The sequence below is a fragment of the Rousettus aegyptiacus genome, unplaced genomic scaffold (assembly GCF_014176215.1).
Source record: "Rousettus aegyptiacus isolate mRouAeg1 unplaced genomic scaffold, mRouAeg1.p scaffold_m13_p_4, whole genome shotgun sequence".
NCBI lineage: Eukaryota > Metazoa > Chordata > Mammalia > Chiroptera > Pteropodidae > Rousettus > Rousettus aegyptiacus.
In genome coordinates this window covers 133,839,138-133,858,906 of record NW_023416307.1, presented here as the reverse complement: position 1 = coordinate 133,858,906, position 19,769 = coordinate 133,839,138, and the positions used below count along the sequence as shown (strand labels likewise).

At 34.7% G+C, this 19,769-nt stretch overlaps 1 protein-coding gene across 6 annotated transcripts in view; it reads left to right on the top strand.

Annotated features, from left to right (window-relative positions):
- The window catches only part of TBC1D5 (TBC1 domain family member 5), a 463,234-nt gene that overhangs the window by 254,058 nt on the left and 189,407 nt on the right, over positions 1 to 19,769 (top strand). For all 6 annotated transcript variants that reach the window (XM_016129299.2, XM_016129292.2, XM_016129294.2 and 3 more), the window contains 2 exons: positions 475 to 542; positions 19,456 to 19,558. In XM_016129299.2, the coding sequence (XP_015984785.2) occupies positions 475 to 542; positions 19,456 to 19,558 (171 nt within the window). The remainder of the gene's footprint in view (positions 1 to 474; positions 543 to 19,455; positions 19,559 to 19,769) is intronic.

Genomic DNA, 19,769 nt, shown 5'->3' with positions numbered 1-19,769 from the left:
TGGTATGGCAGCATAAAATATTGTTAAGTAAATTTTAAAACTTAAATCCACATTTTGAAACATACATTAAAATCTATTTAATTATAAAACCAAGCTTTGTAGAAAACATTACATATCTTTCTTAGTGTATTGGGAATTCGGGTCAGCTTCAAGTTGGGACCAAGTAGAACTTTTTGTTATCGTAGGGCTAGTAGCAGGTACATAGTAAAAAATATCGTTCACTTTATATAAATAACATAAGAAATTTAAATACATACAATAACATCACTGGAAAAATTGATGGTAGAATAAGGATGTGTTCCTGAGAGTAAATTAGGTTTTAATAAAAATTATTCCAATTTCAGATTTCTTATGTACAATGCGAAATGATAATTCAGAGAAGGATAAATTTAATCATTTAAGTTATTAAATTGAGATCATTAAAGTCAAGCGAAGATGTGAGATTATTTTGAATAGGTTGTTCTCCTATTTCAGAGTCTATGGAACAAATTCTTCCAAGATAAAGAACTTCGATCAATGATTGAACAAGATGTCAATAGAACGTACGTAGAACTATTTATGTTATTTTCAATAATTCACATTTGTGTTACCTCTTTGTAATTTATCAAAATGCAAAACCCATAGGGGAGCCTTAATTGAATGCAGTGTTCTACTTTTATTAATAACGGTTATTTTGGCCAAGTTTTGATGATAATGCTCATTTTCTATTCTTAAAACAGATTTCTGTTCTCTCTTATTAAAAATAGATGATTATATTTATAATATTGATACTCCTAAAATAACATTTAATCAGTTTTTTAAATTCCAATGATTATTTGAAGTCATGTTTTTGGTTAAGGTTGTTTTGATACAATATTATGCATTCATAATATTGTTATTGATAGAAAAATTTATCTCTTGCTTTACACCTTTAAATACCTTTTTAACCATATTACTTTTTAAATGACAACTACCCTCCTTATTTCTCTTCCTCTTGAAGCCATTCAGGTTTGCAAACAACATCTTCTCTCAGTCTATTCAGTATTTACCTTGTGAAAAACTAGTTTCTTGTTTAGCACATAGTTAATATTCATAACGTTTATATATTGGACCTCATCTTTCTGGGTCAGGCGGTGAAAAGTACATAGAATTTGTGTAGGAAGATCCTGAAGTAAGTTCTAGCAACATTGTCTGCAATCTTGGGCAAATTACTTTCAACAAGTGCCTTTCTCCTCAGTGTCCTTTAAAACTGAAATAATAGTAATCACCTCAGAGTATTGTTATAGATTAATAAGTATATGTTTTAATAGTAAATGAGATACATTTATACTTTAAACAATTACATACATGTTAGTAAATATAATTTAATCTTTGGGTCTTGGATGAGCCAGGTGTATGCAGAGTCATGGTTCTCTCTGGTGCCTTCTTCCAAGTCCTTCTGCAGCTTTGTCTGTCTATCCAGTCCTAGTTCAACTCCAACTAGATCTATTACAGTGTCAAGGCCTCTAGCTCTCTGATATTTATTTCTTTCCAGGTCCAGATGTCATGGGCTGCTATTAAGATTATTCTACATGTCTAACAAGTGAAATTTTGTTTTAAAATTTAAAAAATTCAGAGGATTCATGAATCCAAGTACAACAAAAATATCATAGATGACTGACAACGGTAGTGGGTTGTGAGGTGGGAGGTATGGATCATTTCGATGAGCTTGAGTTATTCATTTAACCCAATAGCCAGTTATAGGAAAGCTGCTTTCAGAGGTATGAGGTGGTTGTGCTTGATCTTTCCAGTGTGAGTTTCAGAAAGTAGAACGCCATTGTGTTGGTGCACAGGAGGTACTCAGTAAATATTTGTTGTATAAAACAAAGAATAAATTTCCTTATCCATCATTTAAGTAACTAGGTAATCAGCGGCAGTAAAATAGGCCTCTAAAAACAAAATGCAAGGTATATATTGCTAACTAAGCAGTAAAGGTATCTCTTTTTTAAAAATGCTAGGCGATTATCTTAGAAAACTTGACAGCTTCAGCTTTAAGTGGCTAATAGGAAGGATCACAATCAATCTCTCTACCGTTATTAAATGGAAATGGCGGTACCGTGGTGCTGGGGCAGAGGCACACACTCAGGGGCCATGTGGGCCAGGTTGGTTAAAAGAAATCGCAAACAAGGGAAGGGGAAAATAAAACCTGGATAGCGAAGCCAAATAAGAAGTGGCGATAGAATCCCATTCATCATTTTGGTTACTTAGCTCAGACATTTTTGCTTTGCTCTGTTAGAAAGTATTATTGCTTGAAAGCCATATTCTTGACACTATTTGGTTTTATGTTTTCTATGCATTTTTCTTATAAAAGTGTGTGTGTGTGTGTGTGTAAAACACATGTATAGCTAATTTTTTTTTTTTTTTTTTTTACAATTTTTCTCCACTAGTACATTTTAATTAAGTTGGCAAACCAGAGATTCAGGGAAGGCAGCTATAGTTCATGGCACAGGTGGAAGAGGTTGCATACCTTCTTCCCCAGAAGGCTCTTCCATGGCGCTCTCTATATTTAGATTAAGTTTCCTTGCCATCTCTATATACATTTTGTGACAAGTAACTTAGCTTGTAGGATAAGATTGTCGGTCTTATTTTAAAGCCTACTCATAAAAGCTGAATAGCTTGAATAATTTTACTACTTTAGATAATACACTTTCTTTATAAGGCACTACATGATCTAAAATTCATGTTTTCAATCAAGCCTGTAAAGCAGCTCATAATGCAGTAGGAGAAGAAAGGAAGTACAGTCCAGTGAAATGTCATACAGTGGTATTTGTTTACTAGCATCTGTGATAAGAATTTCATTTTGTTTAATGTCTATTTATGGATTGCCTACTATGTTCCAGACTGATCCTTTGCATTGTGGTAACAGAGTGATGATAAGATAAATAAGGTTGTGCTATCACAAGATGTATATTTTAGTGATGGGCGTTGGGGGAGTGAGACAATAAGCATGTGTAGATATGAGGGTTATTGTAGAGGGTGGTAATTGATGTGACAAAAGAAGGGTAATAGGATCGCTAGAAGGATGCCTGCTTTAGGAACAGTGATCAGAAAAGACATCTCTGAGAAGATGATATTTGAGTTGAGATGTGAAAAATTTTTAAATCTAGTCATGTGAAGATCTAGGGGAAGAACAGTCCAGGCAGAGGGAACAGTTGGTGCAAAGTCCCTCAGTTAAAATAAACTCAGTTATTTAGATGAACAAAGGAAAGGCAGGTACAGTGGGAAGCAAGTGACTTAAGTAGGAGAATCTGATCAGTGAACATACAATCCAATATATATATGACTTACTGTTGAATTGTACACTTGAAACTTACTGGATTTTGTTAACCAATATAACCATAATAATAATAATAAAAATAGGTAGATAGGTAGGTAGGTAGGTAGGTAGGTAAGTAGATAGATATATAGATAATAGATAGATAGATAGATAGATAGATAGATAGATAGATAGATAGATAGATAGACAGATAGATAGATAGATAGAAAGAAAGAAATATTTGAGAAGAGGGCAAATGCCAGATGAGCAGTCCCAAAGACCATAGTAAGGAGTTTGGATTTTATTTCTGTTGCAATGGGAAGCCTCGGGAGATATTAAACAGGTGATTAATATCTAAAAAGATAATCCTAGCTGCTGCAATAGTTTGGTGAAGGTGGAGGTAAGAATAGAAGCTCGAGAAGCAGCTAGGGATGAAACGATTGCAGTGTTCTGAGTTGAGGAATGTTACTGACTTAGACTAAAGATGACTAAGAGTAGATAGGTTGAGGATATGCATTTTATATTTTTAAATACAAATGAGGGCATCATTATATGTACTTCTCTCACATTCATCAGTTCTGTTCCATTTTTACTGCTGTTTCAGGTCCTTTTTACTACTTACTAGTCTCTTACTTGTTTTTCTCTTGGATCTATTACCTGTCTCTTCTAATCCTATCCCTGTATTACAGCTCTGTTTTCTCAAAGCACATTTTAGTCATGATACTTGCCTAATCTTAAACCTTCTATGACTCTGTAGTCTGCAAAAGAATGGATTTACTGCTTAACATGCACACAGTTCTCTTTTAGGGTTTTCCCTTTATCTTTCTGTTATTGATTTATAGTTTAATCCCACTGTGGTCTAAGGGCAGACATTGTATGATTTCTATTTTGTCACATCTGTTAAGGTGTGTTTTATGATCCAGAATGTGGTCTATTTTGTGAATGTTCCATGTGAGCTTGAGAAGAATGTGTATTCTGTTGTTTGATGAAGTCATGTATAGATGTCAATTATATGAAGTTGATTGATGATGCTGTTCAGTTCAACTATGTCCTTACTGATCTGCCTGCCAGATCTGTCCAGTTCTAATAGTGGGGGGTTGAAGTTGCTAGCCATGAAACAGGATTCTTTTATTTCTCTTTGCAGTTTTATTAGATTTTTCCCTTACATCGTTTGATACTCTTTTATGAGGCTCATACATGTTGAGGTTTATTACGTCTTCTTAGAGAATCGATCCTTTTATTATCCCTTTATGTAATGCTCTTTTTTATCGTTTAATTAGTGTTAGCATGGTATTTTTTTTCCCATCAATTTACTTTTAATCTACACGTGTCTTTATATTTAAAGTGTTTCTTGTAGGCAACGTATAAGCAACATAGACTTGGGTCTTGTTTTTCGATCTGTGCTGACAGTCTGTGTTTTAATTGGTACAGCTAGGTCATTGATATTCAAAGCGATTGTAGATATGCTTAAATTATTATCTGTTTTATCTACTGCTGTTTTCTATATGTTACTCTTGTTTTTTGTTCCAGTTTTTGCCCTCCATTCTTTCTGCCTTTCATTGTTTTAATTGAGCATGTTTTATTATTCCATTTTCTCTTCTTTCTTAGTATATTGGTTCTATTCCCTTTTTCACTTTTATTTATTGGTTGCCCTAAAATTTGCAATAACGCATTTCAGCTAATCCAAATTCACTTTCAAATAACAGTATACTACTTCACAAGTGAATAACATATAATAAAATAATCATAATTCCTCCTTCTTATCTTTTGTATCATTTCTGTTATTCATTTCACTTATATATAAGCATATATAAGCATATATGTACACATGTATGTATGTATATATATCTTATATCTGTTATATCAATTAAGAAAAATAAAAGTTTTTGTTTAGTTTTATTCACATATATTCCTTCTTACACTCTTCCTTTATGTAGATCCAAGTTTCTGACCTAGGTTATTTTACTTTTCTCTAAAGAACTTTTTAAAAATCATTTCTGGTGAGGCAGGTCTGCTTGCAACAAATCCCCTATTTAAGAATATCTTTATTTCTTCTTTACTTTTAAAGGATAATTTTGCAGGGTGCAGAATTCTAGGTTCGTTTTATTTTTTTTTTTTCCTCTCAACACTTTAAATATTTCACTTCACTTTTTTCTTGCTTGCATGGTTTCTGAAAAGTTGAATAAGCAATTTTATCTTTGTTCCTGTACAGCGAAGGGTTTTTTTTTCCTCTTTAAGAATTTTATCTGTGATATTTTTGTAGTTTGAAAATGATATGCCTAGGTATATTTCTTTGGGCATTTTTCCTGCTTGGTGTTCTCTGAGTTTCCTGGATCTGTGGTTTAGTGTCTGACATTAATTTGGGGGAATTTCTCAGTTATTATTTCAAATACTTCTTCAGTTTCTTTCTTTTTTCTTCTGATATTCCTGTTATGTGTATGTTACACTTTTATAGTTGTCCCACAGTCCTTGGATTTTCTGTTCTTTATTTTTTTCAGTCTTTGTTCTTTTTGCTTTTTAGTTTTTGAGGACTCTCAATTTATCCTCTAGCTCAGAGATTCGTTTCTCAGCCATGTTTAGTCTACTAAAAAACCCATCAGAGGCATTCTTCATTTCTGCTATAGTATTTATAATCCTTAGTATTTCTTTTTTGCTTTTTTCTTAGGATTTCCATCTCTCTGCTTACATTGCCCATTGTTCTTACGTGCTTTTACTATATTCATTAGAGCTCTTAGCATATTAATCATAATTCTTTTGAATTCCTGAACTCATAATTCTAACTTACCTGCCTTATCTGGTTCTGATGCTTGCTCTGTCTCTTCAAATTGTGCTTTTTTCCTTTTGGTATGTCTTATAATTTTTTTCTCGATAGCTGGGCATAATGTAGTGTGTAAAAGGAACTGCCGTAAATAGGCCTTTAGTATGTGATAAAATGAGGGGGCCTGTGCCTTTGAACTGCGACCTTCACAAGTGTTTCTCAGCCTCTACCACACTCCCCCCTCTTCTCTTAGATGGGACAGGACAGCTAAAATGGGCTGAAGTCGGGTGTTTCTCCTCCCCCAGGTCAGTTAGGCTCTGATAACACCCCAGCAGGTTAGGCTCTGGTTAGTTTCCCCTGAGGGCAGGCCTTGTTAAGCAAGACAGAAAAATCTGAAAATCACATGATATCACTTATATGTGGGATAGAAATCGATAATCAGCAAATGAACAGGACAAACAGACTCATGGACATGGACAATGGACTAGTGGTTACCAGAGGATAGGAGGTGGGGAGGAGAGGGAAGGTAAACGGGGTAAAAGGAGTCAAATATAGAGGGGGAGGGTAAAGTGGATAAAGGGGATCGAATATATGGACTTTTGGTGGTAAACACACAATAGAATATATAGATGTCAAATTGTAATATACACTTGAAAATTATATAATTGTATTAACCAATGTTACCCAATAAACTTGATTTAAAAAAAAGAAGAAGAAGAAGAAGAACAGAATGCTGTGTTCAAAATAGCTTCTTTCCCCTCTCGTTGCTGGAAGCCAAGGGGATTTGTCTCTGATATTTGCTATGGGAACCTGGTCAAGCTCCCGAAAGTAAATCTTACAATATTGCGAGGCCCCTCAGTGACCCGGTCCACATGGCATTTTTAACTCTTAGAGTGTCTACACGGAGCTTCCAGTAATTCTCCAATTACAGGACCTGGTTCCTGCTTGTGAAGTCTCTCTGGTTAAATTGTTACTCACTGTATTTCCCTGTCTGTCTGTCCAGTTTTGAGGACAGAGGTTTACCCTGTGTCCTCCCTATTCTTATAGATCTAAGGAAAGTTGTTGATTTTTTAGTCCGCTCAGCTTTTTATTTGTTAGGATGGAGTAGCAACGTCCAGACTCCTTACATGCAGAACCAGAAACCTGGCATCCCTCACAGTTCCCTTTTAGACCAGTGCTGTGACATTATTCCTTGAACAGGTTTTGTGCTTTCCATTTTCCATGCTTTGCATTACTTGGCTCCTCCTCTTGGGAGTACAACTAACACCCCCTGCTTCCTGTTGGATTCCTGACAGTTCATCCTTTAGATCCTGAGTTTATCACCACCCTGTTCATGAAGCATTTTCAGTTTTTATAATTAGAAATAATTTATGCCTATTGTATGTTCTAGTAGAATATTCTTAATAACTTCTTGATGATATTACTTAATTTTGTTCAGTCTTATATTTATTTAGACCTGCCAGGGTATTCAATCTGCCAGTAGAGTCAATACATTTATATTAATCTCCTCCGGGTGCCAGGCACTGGAGATGCCAAGATAAATATGGCATGGACCCTTAAGAAGCTTAAAATCTAATAGCGAACACAGCCAAAAAAAAAAAAAAAAAAGTTACAGCGCAAGATAGCTGGAGCTATAATGGAAACAGTATGTACGAGCCCAGGTCTCATCTTTCAGACCTAACGGTAAGCCCCAGGAGGGCATGGCGCCTAATCTTGTTTTTGTCTCACTGTACAGAGTCAACTGTTTAATAAATGCTCATTGATTGTGCATCTTATCACTCATGATCAGGTGTTCGATTTTAGTAATAACAATCTCTAACATTTTCAGTCTTCAGCGATATAGGCACACTTTAAAAAAAAAATAAATGCTATTATCAGTCTTCTAGCCTGAGCTTAAACAAGATAATTTCATCTCATAAGCTGCGCTGTTGCTATCATTATTGAATTTATTTGATTTGAATATGTCACTGTATTAAATATTACCTCCTCTTTCAACTAATTTTAATATTCTTTTATTCTACTAACCCTTTTTTACCTCGAAGCATTTGTATTCATTTCAATTAATTGTTCTTTATCTCAACCTAATGAGGTTGTTACTGTTCTCATTTTTATTATTGAGAAAAACTGAAAATCAAAAGGTAAATCAAAGAATTCCAATTTGCAGCATTTCTAATTTGGAACTTGAATTGTCCATTCCGAACCAATTTTGCCATGCTTCAAAGGCTGTAATATTAAATGAAATTCAGTATAATTTAAAATGATGGGAAGTATTGAGTTCAGAATAAAATATCATCTTCATAGTAGATGCCAAAGAAGTCTGTTATTTGGTCTATCAAGGTCTATTCTAAAAGTGTATTTATAGTGTCTATAACATCATTTGCTAATTAACATATTTATAAGCTATTGCCAAATAGTATCATCTTTTCTTCAAATGTGTTTTCCCTCTCCCTTCAATTAAATGATTGAAATTCTTTAACTTACTTTTATAATTGTAACTTTGACTGTATTTAAAATTTATCTGATCCCCTATTGGATATGCTAGTCCTCATCTTCAATTTTTGGTCTTTTATGTTTCTGGGTATTATAGGATTGTTAGTTAGCACTTCGGGCAGCTCATTCATCACTTAATTATATTCTTTCCTACTTGAATCTCCATGATATGGTTAAATCTGTAAAGATCCAACTTTCTCATTTTAACGCTTCCTTTTGTTTATAGTTTATGGTCCAAACTTTAGACATAATCTATTTAAGCAAACTTTGTAACTGTTAAATGTAGCTTGTCATTTGATATTTTGTGGATTCATTATTACTAAAATTCTCTTTTTAAAGCTATAGATGTATGCTGTCCACTTTGGTAGCCACCAGGTTCATGTGGGTATTTAAAATTAATTAAGATTAAGTGAAACTTAAGATTAAGTCTTCATTCATAGTAGCCACATTTCAAGTGCTAATGGCTATTGTATGAGACAGCACAGATAGAGAACATTTCTATTATAGAAAGTTCTGTTGGACAGCACGATATATACTTCATTCTTGTCATATTTTTCTAGTATCTGATATGAATGTCTGCATTTTATTTTTTATTAATAGTGAACTTTTAGATATGGCCTATGCTAAATATTTACTTTTTTTCTTTTCTATGCCATTAAGAAACCTTCATGTATTTTTATAATATATAAGTTTTATCTGAGTTTTGGTCAAATTTACCTATTATGTTACAATGTAGTAAGCAGCTTGAAATTAGACTAGTTTGAATTTTTTTCTATATTATTTGTATGTTAGTGATATACAGAAGTGATTTTACAAAGTTAACTTGATTTTTTTTTTTTTTTTCTTGTTTAAAGTCCATCTTCCCCACAGTTTCCATTTTGGGAGCAGTACTGTCAGTATTCTGTAAAGTGTGACTTGGTTGTCACACTTTATAAATTTAAGACGTCCTAAATGTTGGTGTCTTTTATACAATTTCCTCCAAACCCATTTTGTACTTAAATAAAAAAGAAATTCCTTAGGGAAGGAAGATTTTACAAGCAATTTCAGAGCAGAATTGATTTTGGTGTGTGTTAATGCAGACAATCTGCCCAGTGTTAAAATGTTAGAGAGAAAAAAAAAAAAAACACACAAGCTGCCATGTTCGTGCGATCACACCAAAATAGCAGCTTGTATTTATATTTTCAGTCTCCTCGAGGTGGACTGCAGGCACACATGAATGAGTGGATGTACTTGGTGTTGTGCTGCGATTTTATGTAATGCAGGCAAAGTACATACTTGTGCATGCACGACCAGCCCTCGCATATGCACTTGTTCACAGCCGAGAAAGTGAAAACTACAACACAAGCCGCTCTGTAAGAGTTGTCGGCAACCTGTGTGTGTTTCTTAAATATTAAAGAGGGGGAGAAACAGAGTTTCAGGAATATAAGAAACAATTCTTCTGTCAAATGGCCTGTCGTCCTTCCTCATTTGACAACATTTAAGGTAAAAACAAAATATTTGATTATCATGGTTGCGCGTATTTATTTAGAAATATGTATTTTCCTGTACTGCTCCTGTTTTTAATGTGGATGTTTCCCATTTCTGTTCTATTTAAGAATGCACAGTCTTATCACACATTTATTCCAACTTACGGGATATTTTAAAACTTAATTTTTTTTTTTTTTTAGTATTTGAGTGAAAATATAGGTGTTTTTGCTGCAGAGTGTATCGTTGCAGTGCTTCGATCAGTATCCCGATGCCCCTGATCTCTGGAATTTGGGGGACATGACACATGCAGTGGCAGCACAGTTATGTCACCCCGAGCAGCTGAGCAGAAGAGGTTTTGCTTTGAGATCCTCCTTGTTTTAGATTGAGCCTGATTTTTTAGCACTATTTATAGTCGTGTGTTCACATACTGAGTGTGAGGTTAAAAAATAGTCTGGCGGGTGGTAAAGCAATACCCCTCCTGAAATATTCCTGGTGATGTGACATAACCTTTTAGGACTTTCCTGCAGATTTGGAATTGAAACTATTTTTGATACTTCAAGGGTAAATGCTCTGATTTATGTACTTTTTCCTTTTTTATTAATTGTTGAAAAATTCCAACATAAAGTCCACATTTTCAGTTGAGACAGTCTTGCACTTAAAGTGCATATATTTATCTGCCTATTTTTTTCCCTAATTTTTCACCTTTATGTATGAGTAAAAAGGTTTTTTAGTTGTTGTTCTTTTGTCTTGATGATGGGGAGGGGAGGCAGTAGGAGAGATGGTTTGCTATGTAACTCAGGGCATGTGAGAACTAGATAGAACCTTTGACAAAAGCCTCTATTTAGGTGGTGACACATACCACTTCTTGAAACTCCAACCCTGCCTGCTCTTTCCCCTTCTTTGATATTTCCTGTCATCCTAACCCTTCTGCTTCATCTTCTCACCTGTGTGGTGATTTCAAACTCCCAGGTTAGACGTTTGGAGTCTTTCTGTGGTCTTCTTGGGCTGGACCCTACTCCTTGTCACAATACCAGGTTCCTACTTCCTTTTCTTTGCCTCTTTAAAATCAGTGTTCATCACCAGTTTATGGCTTATGAAAAGTATATGTTTCTCTTGTCTTTATTAACTACAAAAACAAAGACAGCAGAATTCTAGTCTGGACTTTCTTATAATTCGCCTCCTCATTTCTGGTCCCTGAGTCCATAGATTCAATTTTCATTTTTCATTGGTTGTCTTGTTTGTAAGTTTGTCAATTTATTTATTCATTCGACAAATACTACTTGAGAAATTACTGCATACCAGCTCCTGTTCTGCAAGTTGAGGATCCTAATAAAGAAAATAATGTCTCTTCTGTTCTTTTACAGATCATGCATATTTTATTTTCATTATTTTCCTTTAAGAATATTTGTAAAATGTCTATTTTGTCTCTTGGATTTTTGTGAGTACTTAGTACTTATGTTTTGTATCTTCATCTTCCCCAGGACCTGGCACCCAAAACAGGCATTTGTGTCATTGGTCATCATCGAATTCTTTTTATTTTGCAAACATGGAGAGTGAAAGCTCAGAAAGAATATGACTTAAAAAGCTATAACTTGTTAATGGCCAAAAAAGAAATAATACCTAGGACTTCAGGTCTTACCATTATTCTATAATATTTTATGTCAACCTTGTTTGCCTAGATTTAACACTCTTAATTCAAGAACTATTTATCAAATACCTTCTGTATGCAAAGCCTTCCGTGCAAGAAACAGGAAATGGAAACATGAGTGACTCATATCTCAAATCTTAATCAGAAGGAGGTGGAGATTAAATAAGTAGATACTCTTGCTGCCCTCTGGGTTCATGTCCTCCATGGCAGAGTTTCTCAACCTTGGGATTATTGACATTTCGCCCAATTAATTCTTTGTCGTGAGAGGCTGCCATGTAGAGTGTAAGAGGTTTAGCAGCATCCTTGACCTCTAACTGCTAAAGGCTTTGCGAGGCATGCCTTTTAAATCTTTACAGGGCATCAGGGCATCTTGTCTGACAGAAGGGTTCTTCGAGGCACCTGCATAAGAGCTTTCTGAGATTTTAACAAAAGATTTTATATTCACGCCCTTGCTTTTATTTTTAGATCTTGTTTTTCTGACTCTATCTTACATTTGATCTTAGCCCAGGAGTAGTGTCTTAATGTTATCTTTTGCTGACTAAAGAGGCTGAGAAGGAGAAAAAGTTTTACTTTAAACCCAACAAGCCATAACACCTTTATTGTTTAGCAGTTCTTCCTTTTGTTTTTCTCCTCTTACATTGCACTATAAGTATCAAGTGTACAGCTGTCAGCACCTTCAGTACTCTGCTTGGATAGCTCCTTAGTTAGATCGCCCAATTTATTAAGTACATTTTCTATTTTCCATGTAACTGCAGGCTGCCATGTTGCCACTACACAGTAAGGGGATGTATTTTCTGTAATGTTTTCCCTACTTTCATTTAAGGCCTCACTGCCAGCTTCCTCATGGGCTGTCTTTTCCTAACAGTCTCATTCACACCATTTAGTCTTTCACTGATGCTTTATGCAAGGCCCTTCTTCCTTCTGTGCAGTCCCATAGACACTTCTACCATGTATTTTATGCTTTTTTAACACTTCAGTTTCAGGTATCGAAACCTGTCTTAGTTATCTATTGCTACTATAATAAATCAACCAAAACTTAGTGACTTGGAACAGTAATTATGTATTTCATAGTTAGTCATATCAGGAGTTTAGGAGCAGCTTAATTGGAAGGTTCTGGCTTTTGAGTCTCATGAGATCGCAGTCGGGTGTCAGCCAGAGCTGCAGTCATCTGAAGGCCCGAACGGGGCTGGGGCATCAGCATTAGTCCCTCTCCATGGGACTGCTTAAGTGTCTTTCTCCAGAGGATATTTCCCCAAGAGTGAGCAACGCAAGAAAGAAGGGAGATGTGTTAAATAATTTGCAAGTATATTTTTTAAATTACTACAGTCCACAGGTAGCTTCCCATATCTCCCAGATGACCTTTTTCATTCTGTCTCAGATAGAATGAAGTCTGTGTGGAGGGGAAATATATGTGGGTCCTGATTGGGGTGAAGGGATGACTTCTGTGCTCACACTTCACTTCCACTCTCATTCCATTGGCTAGCACTGAGTCTGTGGCCACAGCCCACTGAAAAGGAGGCCAGGCGGTTAACTCCACCTGTGTGCCTGGAGTGATGAGCAGGCAGATTTGGTTGAATAGGGAGAATGGTGAAGTCATCAACCAAAATAGGGAGCACAGGAAGAAAAGGTATCTGGTGCGTCTGCATTCATTCTACATCGAATTGTTACAGCTTGATTTTTTAGTTTTTCTTTAATAAAACAATAAACCTAGAGTAAGGTATTATAGTTATTTTAGTATTTAATAGTATTCTAGGGAGTTTTCTTCAACTCATTTTAAATTTTGGATGAATGCTTCTTTTGAAATTCTGTTTTTGAAGAATGGGTATAACATCAGTTATTGTTCCTTCAGGTCCTTCTGTGTGTCTCTGTCCTACTGCATGATTATAAACCTTCACCAAGGGCTTTATTTTTCCTCTTGGGGCATCTTATTGAATACTTGCATCTTCAGTAATTCATCTGGGCTCAATGCTTTGTCTGTTTTAATACTTCTAATTACCTAATTATGTACTATAATTCAGTGACAAAGCCCTTTATCATTTCACTCTTTTCTTAACCCTTTTCTTGCTTAGAAAATATTCTTTTCGTTTCTTTGTTTTCTGCAGAACTCTTCATTATAGACAACCCAGATATTTGCCTGGCTTTCCATTTTTGTCTCTCTGTGTTATGACAGACCGTTGCCTTATCAAATGCCTCTCCAGTTAACTCCCATCAGGCACCTGAGTTCCTAGTTATTGAACTCTAAACTTAGTGTTTAGTTGTCTCCAAGCATCCCTCACTGCCTGATTCATTTCCATACGTTGCAGTCACATGAGAAGATATCCAAAGGGAAAGAGAATAGTTGTCATAAACCACTTTTGTGAAAGAATTAGTGGTTATTCTCTCATTCATAAACCAAATAGCTATCAACAAAGGTAATGGAAATCAACAAAATTTTTTAAAATTATGATGATCTGTACTTCAGGATAACTAAACATTGATGAAGGGAAATTTTTCTTTCTATGTGTATTTTAAGCAATAAAGGAAGAAAAAATGATAAAATTATAGCTTTACTATTTTACAACCTCTAGTGAATTAATACATCAAGGCAATGATCATCAATGGTTGCTAGCTTCACAGAAAGAGAGATAAGCTAACAATATGTGCCTCCTGATGGAAATACACAAACCAACTGTGCCAGTTATTTCTTGCTGCATTGTAAACCACCCCAAAGCTTAAAACAACAGAATTTATTTTATTGATGAATCAATCTATAACTTGGGCAGATCTGAGCAGCACAGTTTGTCTCTGTTCCTCATTGTGTTAGCTAGGCCACGTTGAAAGTAGGGGCTGGAGGTTGGTTCAGTCACATATCTGGCTGTTAAAGCCGGCTTTCAGCAGAGATCTTCTGGATCTGAAGCTATAGCACCTCCACCTGGCCTCCCATGTAGCTGCTTGACTCTTAGCAGCATGGTGTCTTGGTTCCAAGGACGTGTCCGCATGGAGAGCCAGACAGACATCACTTATGCGGTCTTCTCTGTAATAAGCTAATCACTAAGGCCAGCACATACTCAAATAGAGGAGAGTTAGATTTACCTTTTTATGGGAGGAGTGCCAAAGAATTTGTGAACATGTCTTAAAACCATCACATCACCCACAAAGAATTTATTGAAAGTCGAACTTGAATCTGATGAAGGCTCTATCCCTAACTACCACTTTATAGGAAATAATGAGAAAGAGGTATGCATTAAATTAAAAAAAAAATGCAAGAACAATAATTAAAATTCAGAATGTGGGGTGTTTCTATAGGATAAAGAATTTAGCTTCTTATAAAAAAAAATGAGGAAGGAAAATTTTATGGCATAAAAGAGTCCTAAGAAATATATCAACAAATTTCAATAAATGGACATTTCTTAGATATTGATTTTAACAAACTGAATATATTTTAGAGATATTTGAAAATTGGCTGGATATTTGATTCATTAAATGTATTATTTTTATTAGTAATAGGATTATAATGGTACTATGGTTATTTTTTTTTAAAGAGTCCTTATCTTTGAGAGATACTGCAATATTTATAGACGTAGTGATGTCTCAGATTTACTTCAAAATGTAGCATTGAGGGAAGAACATATAAGACAAGAATTGATTAGTATTGAAGCTGGGTAACGGATATATTGGGTTCAGTCTACTATTACCTGTTTTTTATAAATGTTTGAATTTTTCCATAATGAGACAACTTTTTTGACCTCATAATGAAGACTATTCCCTACTAATTTTGAGTTATTTGAAGATGCAAAACAAAAGACACACACCATACTTTTATATCTGTTGGTATTAGTTTGCACTATGTAAAATTTGTCTAAATATAAGTTCCTTCACACATCTTGAGAGTGAAACTGCTATGTTTTAAATATTGATCAACTAAGTTAAAACTAAAATATGACTTTTTTTTTCCATCAAGTAAAAATCTGACACTGTATGAGTCTAAATTTCATCACGGAATATTTTAGTATTATTTTATCTTTGCTTTTTCTCAGTTAGAGTTTCACTGTTCCCTATTTGCCATTTTTATTTTCATTTTCCGGCCAAATGCAGAAATTACTTCTTTTGGACTTTTATATTCTTATAATAAAAATTTTCTTCAGTCTCTATTCAGTGTGATTTTTTTTTACCTTGTACTTTCCTATCAGATTATTTGGCTTGAAAGAATCATAAACTAATAAAGTTTTAATTCTAAATGTTTTTCTCTATGTCATCCTTACTGAAGTTACTACCATTTCTCTTCTTTACATGAAAATGTAGTCATACAATTGGTTTTTCAAAATCTTAACAATTGTTTAATTTAGCTTGGGTCTGTAGTTTGTGATTTTTATCATTATTTCCAAAGTAGATTACCCTTTTCAATGATGTTTGGATTAAACTGATGCTAAATTGATTTCAATTTATCTGTCCTGAATCAACACCAGATGCCATGGAGTAAAATATATTTATATCTGTATCTATATCTATATCTATATATCTATATCCGTATATCTATATCTATATTTATATCTATATCTATATGTGTGTTTATATATATGTCACCAAAAACTGATTATTTCTATTCCTAGAAAAGCTACTCACTGTACTTTTCTCCCTCTTATTTCTGATTCCTATAGATGGTATATTTTCTGTTTTGAAGCCTGATTATATAACAATCACGTATTTGTTATAAAAAATATTTTATTATTTAGATATAGTCATCAGTCTTATGACCTATGTTCTTTTGTGTAACTAAACTCATGGAATTTTACCTAAGGACATATATCTTAACTCATTTATAACTATTTAGTGAAGCAGTGGAAAATACTGTTAACTACCTAGATACATTGGGACGGGTTTAATCTCTGTTTCAGTGTCCTTACTTGTTACCTTCTGATTTGGACTGAATCACCTTCAATTTGGACTGGATCATAATCATCTTTCATCTTAGAATTCTCTGAATATCAGTTCTTTTTCCAACTTCTGAAATAGCATGAACATTTATTTCTTTTCAGAAGTTTTCTATATCTTTCTACCTAACTTATTTGATGCAGTGGATTCTTCATCTGAATTTATAGAACAAGTTATGCTTTTCTTAAAAAAAAAAAAAAGGGTATCGTAAAACTTCATAAATTGGCACTCTAGCATTGTAGAATAGAATTGTCGATTGCGTGTTGTTGCGTAGATATGCTGTGTCTGCCTAATACACATTTTTGGTTGATTGGGTATTTACTAAAAGAGGGTAATTTAAATTATCTACCTACAGTTTAATTCTTGTACATCTCTAGTTTTTAATCTTGCAAGTGGATAGTATACATTTGAATGAAACTATGAATTGGTATGTAATATAATTTACATTTTTAGTAGTTAAGTATTAAACTCTTACTATATAGTTCATGGGTATTTGTTACAAAGTGAATGTTGCAGTTCTTAGAGTTTTCTCCCATAATTCCATAATTCAGATTGCAACAACTACACAGAATTTGGTTGTGCTGGTACGCGTAGAAAATTTCCAAAGAATGGTTAAGGAAGGAGACATGCAAAATCATTAATGGCCACTCGATATAAATCATGGGGCATGAAGCCTACTTAAGGATAGGCCTGGATTTAAGTCATCTATTGAGGAAGAAGGGGAAACAACTTTACCTCTCAAAAGGGTTATCCTAGTTTTAACTTAGTGACTAAGCTCTCACAAGAAATTTCTCTTCAGTAATTTGTCTTATTAATTACTTACCTTTCATCCTGATTATTTGGGGGTGTTTGACTTTCTAAGGACTTTAGCAGCTTCCTCTTGTTCCAAATAAATCATTCAAAAAATTTTTGTGTTTCTTTCCTACTTTGGTGAATTTGACATCTTTCTGGATCTTCTTTGGCTTCTATCATACATTATTCTTATTCTGAATCTACCTTTAGGTTAATTTTTCTATTCTTTAGGAGCTAAGGTCACTTGTCCCTAGTCAAACTCCCGTGGCTGAGTGGGGACTGTCATGAAGTTCATCATATTGAGATTTATGCAGAGATGTGAAGTAATCTTGCTCAGATATATGAGTTATTCATTACTGGCCCCCAAAAGAGAAGCCTCCTTGCTGCTAGAGAAAAGATCAAATATCTGTGTGTGGAGACAATTGTACATCGAAAGGAATTTCAAGCAAAAGTCATATGAACTTATAAGGATAAAAATTAGGACCAGAAAGAGATGCTTTGCAGGCCACTAGCATAGTTTACCCAGGAACCCAGCCTGGACTAGAAAGTAGGTAATAATAAGTCATGGTGAGCCAGAAGAGGATCAGAATGAAGCATAAAACAGCCAAGGTCTCCAAAAATAGGAGGCAGTAAACCATTGTGAAATGGAGTGAAACAGCCATTGTTGCTCTCTTAAAGACTAAGGAGTACTTTTTCTGTTTTGATAATGCCCGGTGCTTCCTGCTTTAGGCACTCTTCCTCTTCAGTTTCACATAGTCTCTCATTTTCTCATTCCAAAGCCACCTAATTCACATCTTTATCACATAAAGTACCAACAATGCTCCAAGACTAATAATGACCTCTGTTTCTCAACATCTACTTCTTGCCCGCCACTGTTCTTGGTGCCTTCACTGTATCTCATCTCGATCACAAGGTCAGTTTTATTATCCCTACTTAATAGAAGAGGCAATCATTTGTTCAAGGTTCCACAGCTAGCAGTTCTTGCAGCACGAATTTGGGCAAAGGCTTTCCTTTTCAGGTTTGCAATTTTTCCATTTAGTTTCATTGTAATGCCCTTTTATCTCCTCCCTGTAATCTCCCCTCTTTCAGCCCTATCCCCACTTAGAGTACTCAAATACCATTCTCTTCGTTACTCCCTATTAAAAAAATATAGTCACTCTATTGCATTTCCCCAGCCGTAAATTTAACATAAAGCTCTTTTCAAACCTACCCCACCTTCTCTTCTGTCTTGTATTCCTGCTCCCAACTGGCAGTACTTAAGGAAATACTTTTCTTTCTGGTGACTAGTCACCATACTGTGCTGTACACCTGGAATACTCATTGCCTTCTAGGCCTTCATAGCTTCTGCTTTGGTTACCTTGCCCACTGGGTTCCAGGTTCCTCCTCTCCTGAAAGTTCTTGTTTAAACCTATTGTGATTGAACCCATTTGACTTTAGTTCATCCCCTCTTCCCTTAAATTTTCATCGTGTATTGCATTGCTGTGTATTGGCTCTTTGGGTTCTTGGAATTGTATGTTCTTGTATTATAAATAATTATTTAAGCTCCTTTCAGTTAATAGTCTACTCTTTTTCCATTTCACTTCACCTCAAAGCACTGATAGAACTTTGGATCCAGAGAGGATTTAAACAACTAATTTGTTCCATTTAAAGTCTAAATTTTAATCATACTAACAGTGTGCTCATGTGTAATAATTTACATCCTGATATTTGCGTTAAAAAGACAATGATTTCTTCAAAAAGTTGGTACTAACAAGGTCACATTCCAGCTAAAAACCAAATAGGCTAAACAAAGCGATTCCCCACCTCAAATACACAGGCTATAATTCATTTTGTTAAAAAATGGTTGTATTCACAATGTGATGTCTTTAAGTATATGGAAAATATTTGAAATATTTAGATGTTGAAGGTATCGTTTTCTTCAGTGATATAATAATTTCCTTTTTCTCACCCTTTTCTCTTTTAACATAACAGTCCCACCAATGGCATAAGCTGCATGGCAAATACAGACTTGTACTAAAACCTAAAGCAGCCCTCGGCACCTCTCAGAGATGAGAGTTTGAGGGTAATTCTTGGAATTGTGCTAGTCACTTTCAATCCTGTGTTTTCTTTTTTCAGGTTTCCTGAAATGCAGTTTTTCCAGCAAGAAAATGTGAGAAAAATTCTTACAGATGTTCTTTTCTGTTATGCTAGAGAAAACGAGCAGTTGCTTTATAAACAGGTAATGAAAATATCGTACAGGTGGCATCCATTGACTCAAAATTTTCTATACAGCTTGACAAATGATAGAGCAATAATGTAGCCTTTATTGTATCCAAAGTTGTACCATAATAGTAAAGCAATCAAAGAGCTGCTTGTCAGCTGCATGGTGAGAAAAGTAAGCTCATTGAAGCACATATGCTTCTTCCTTATTATAAGACATTCCACCAAAT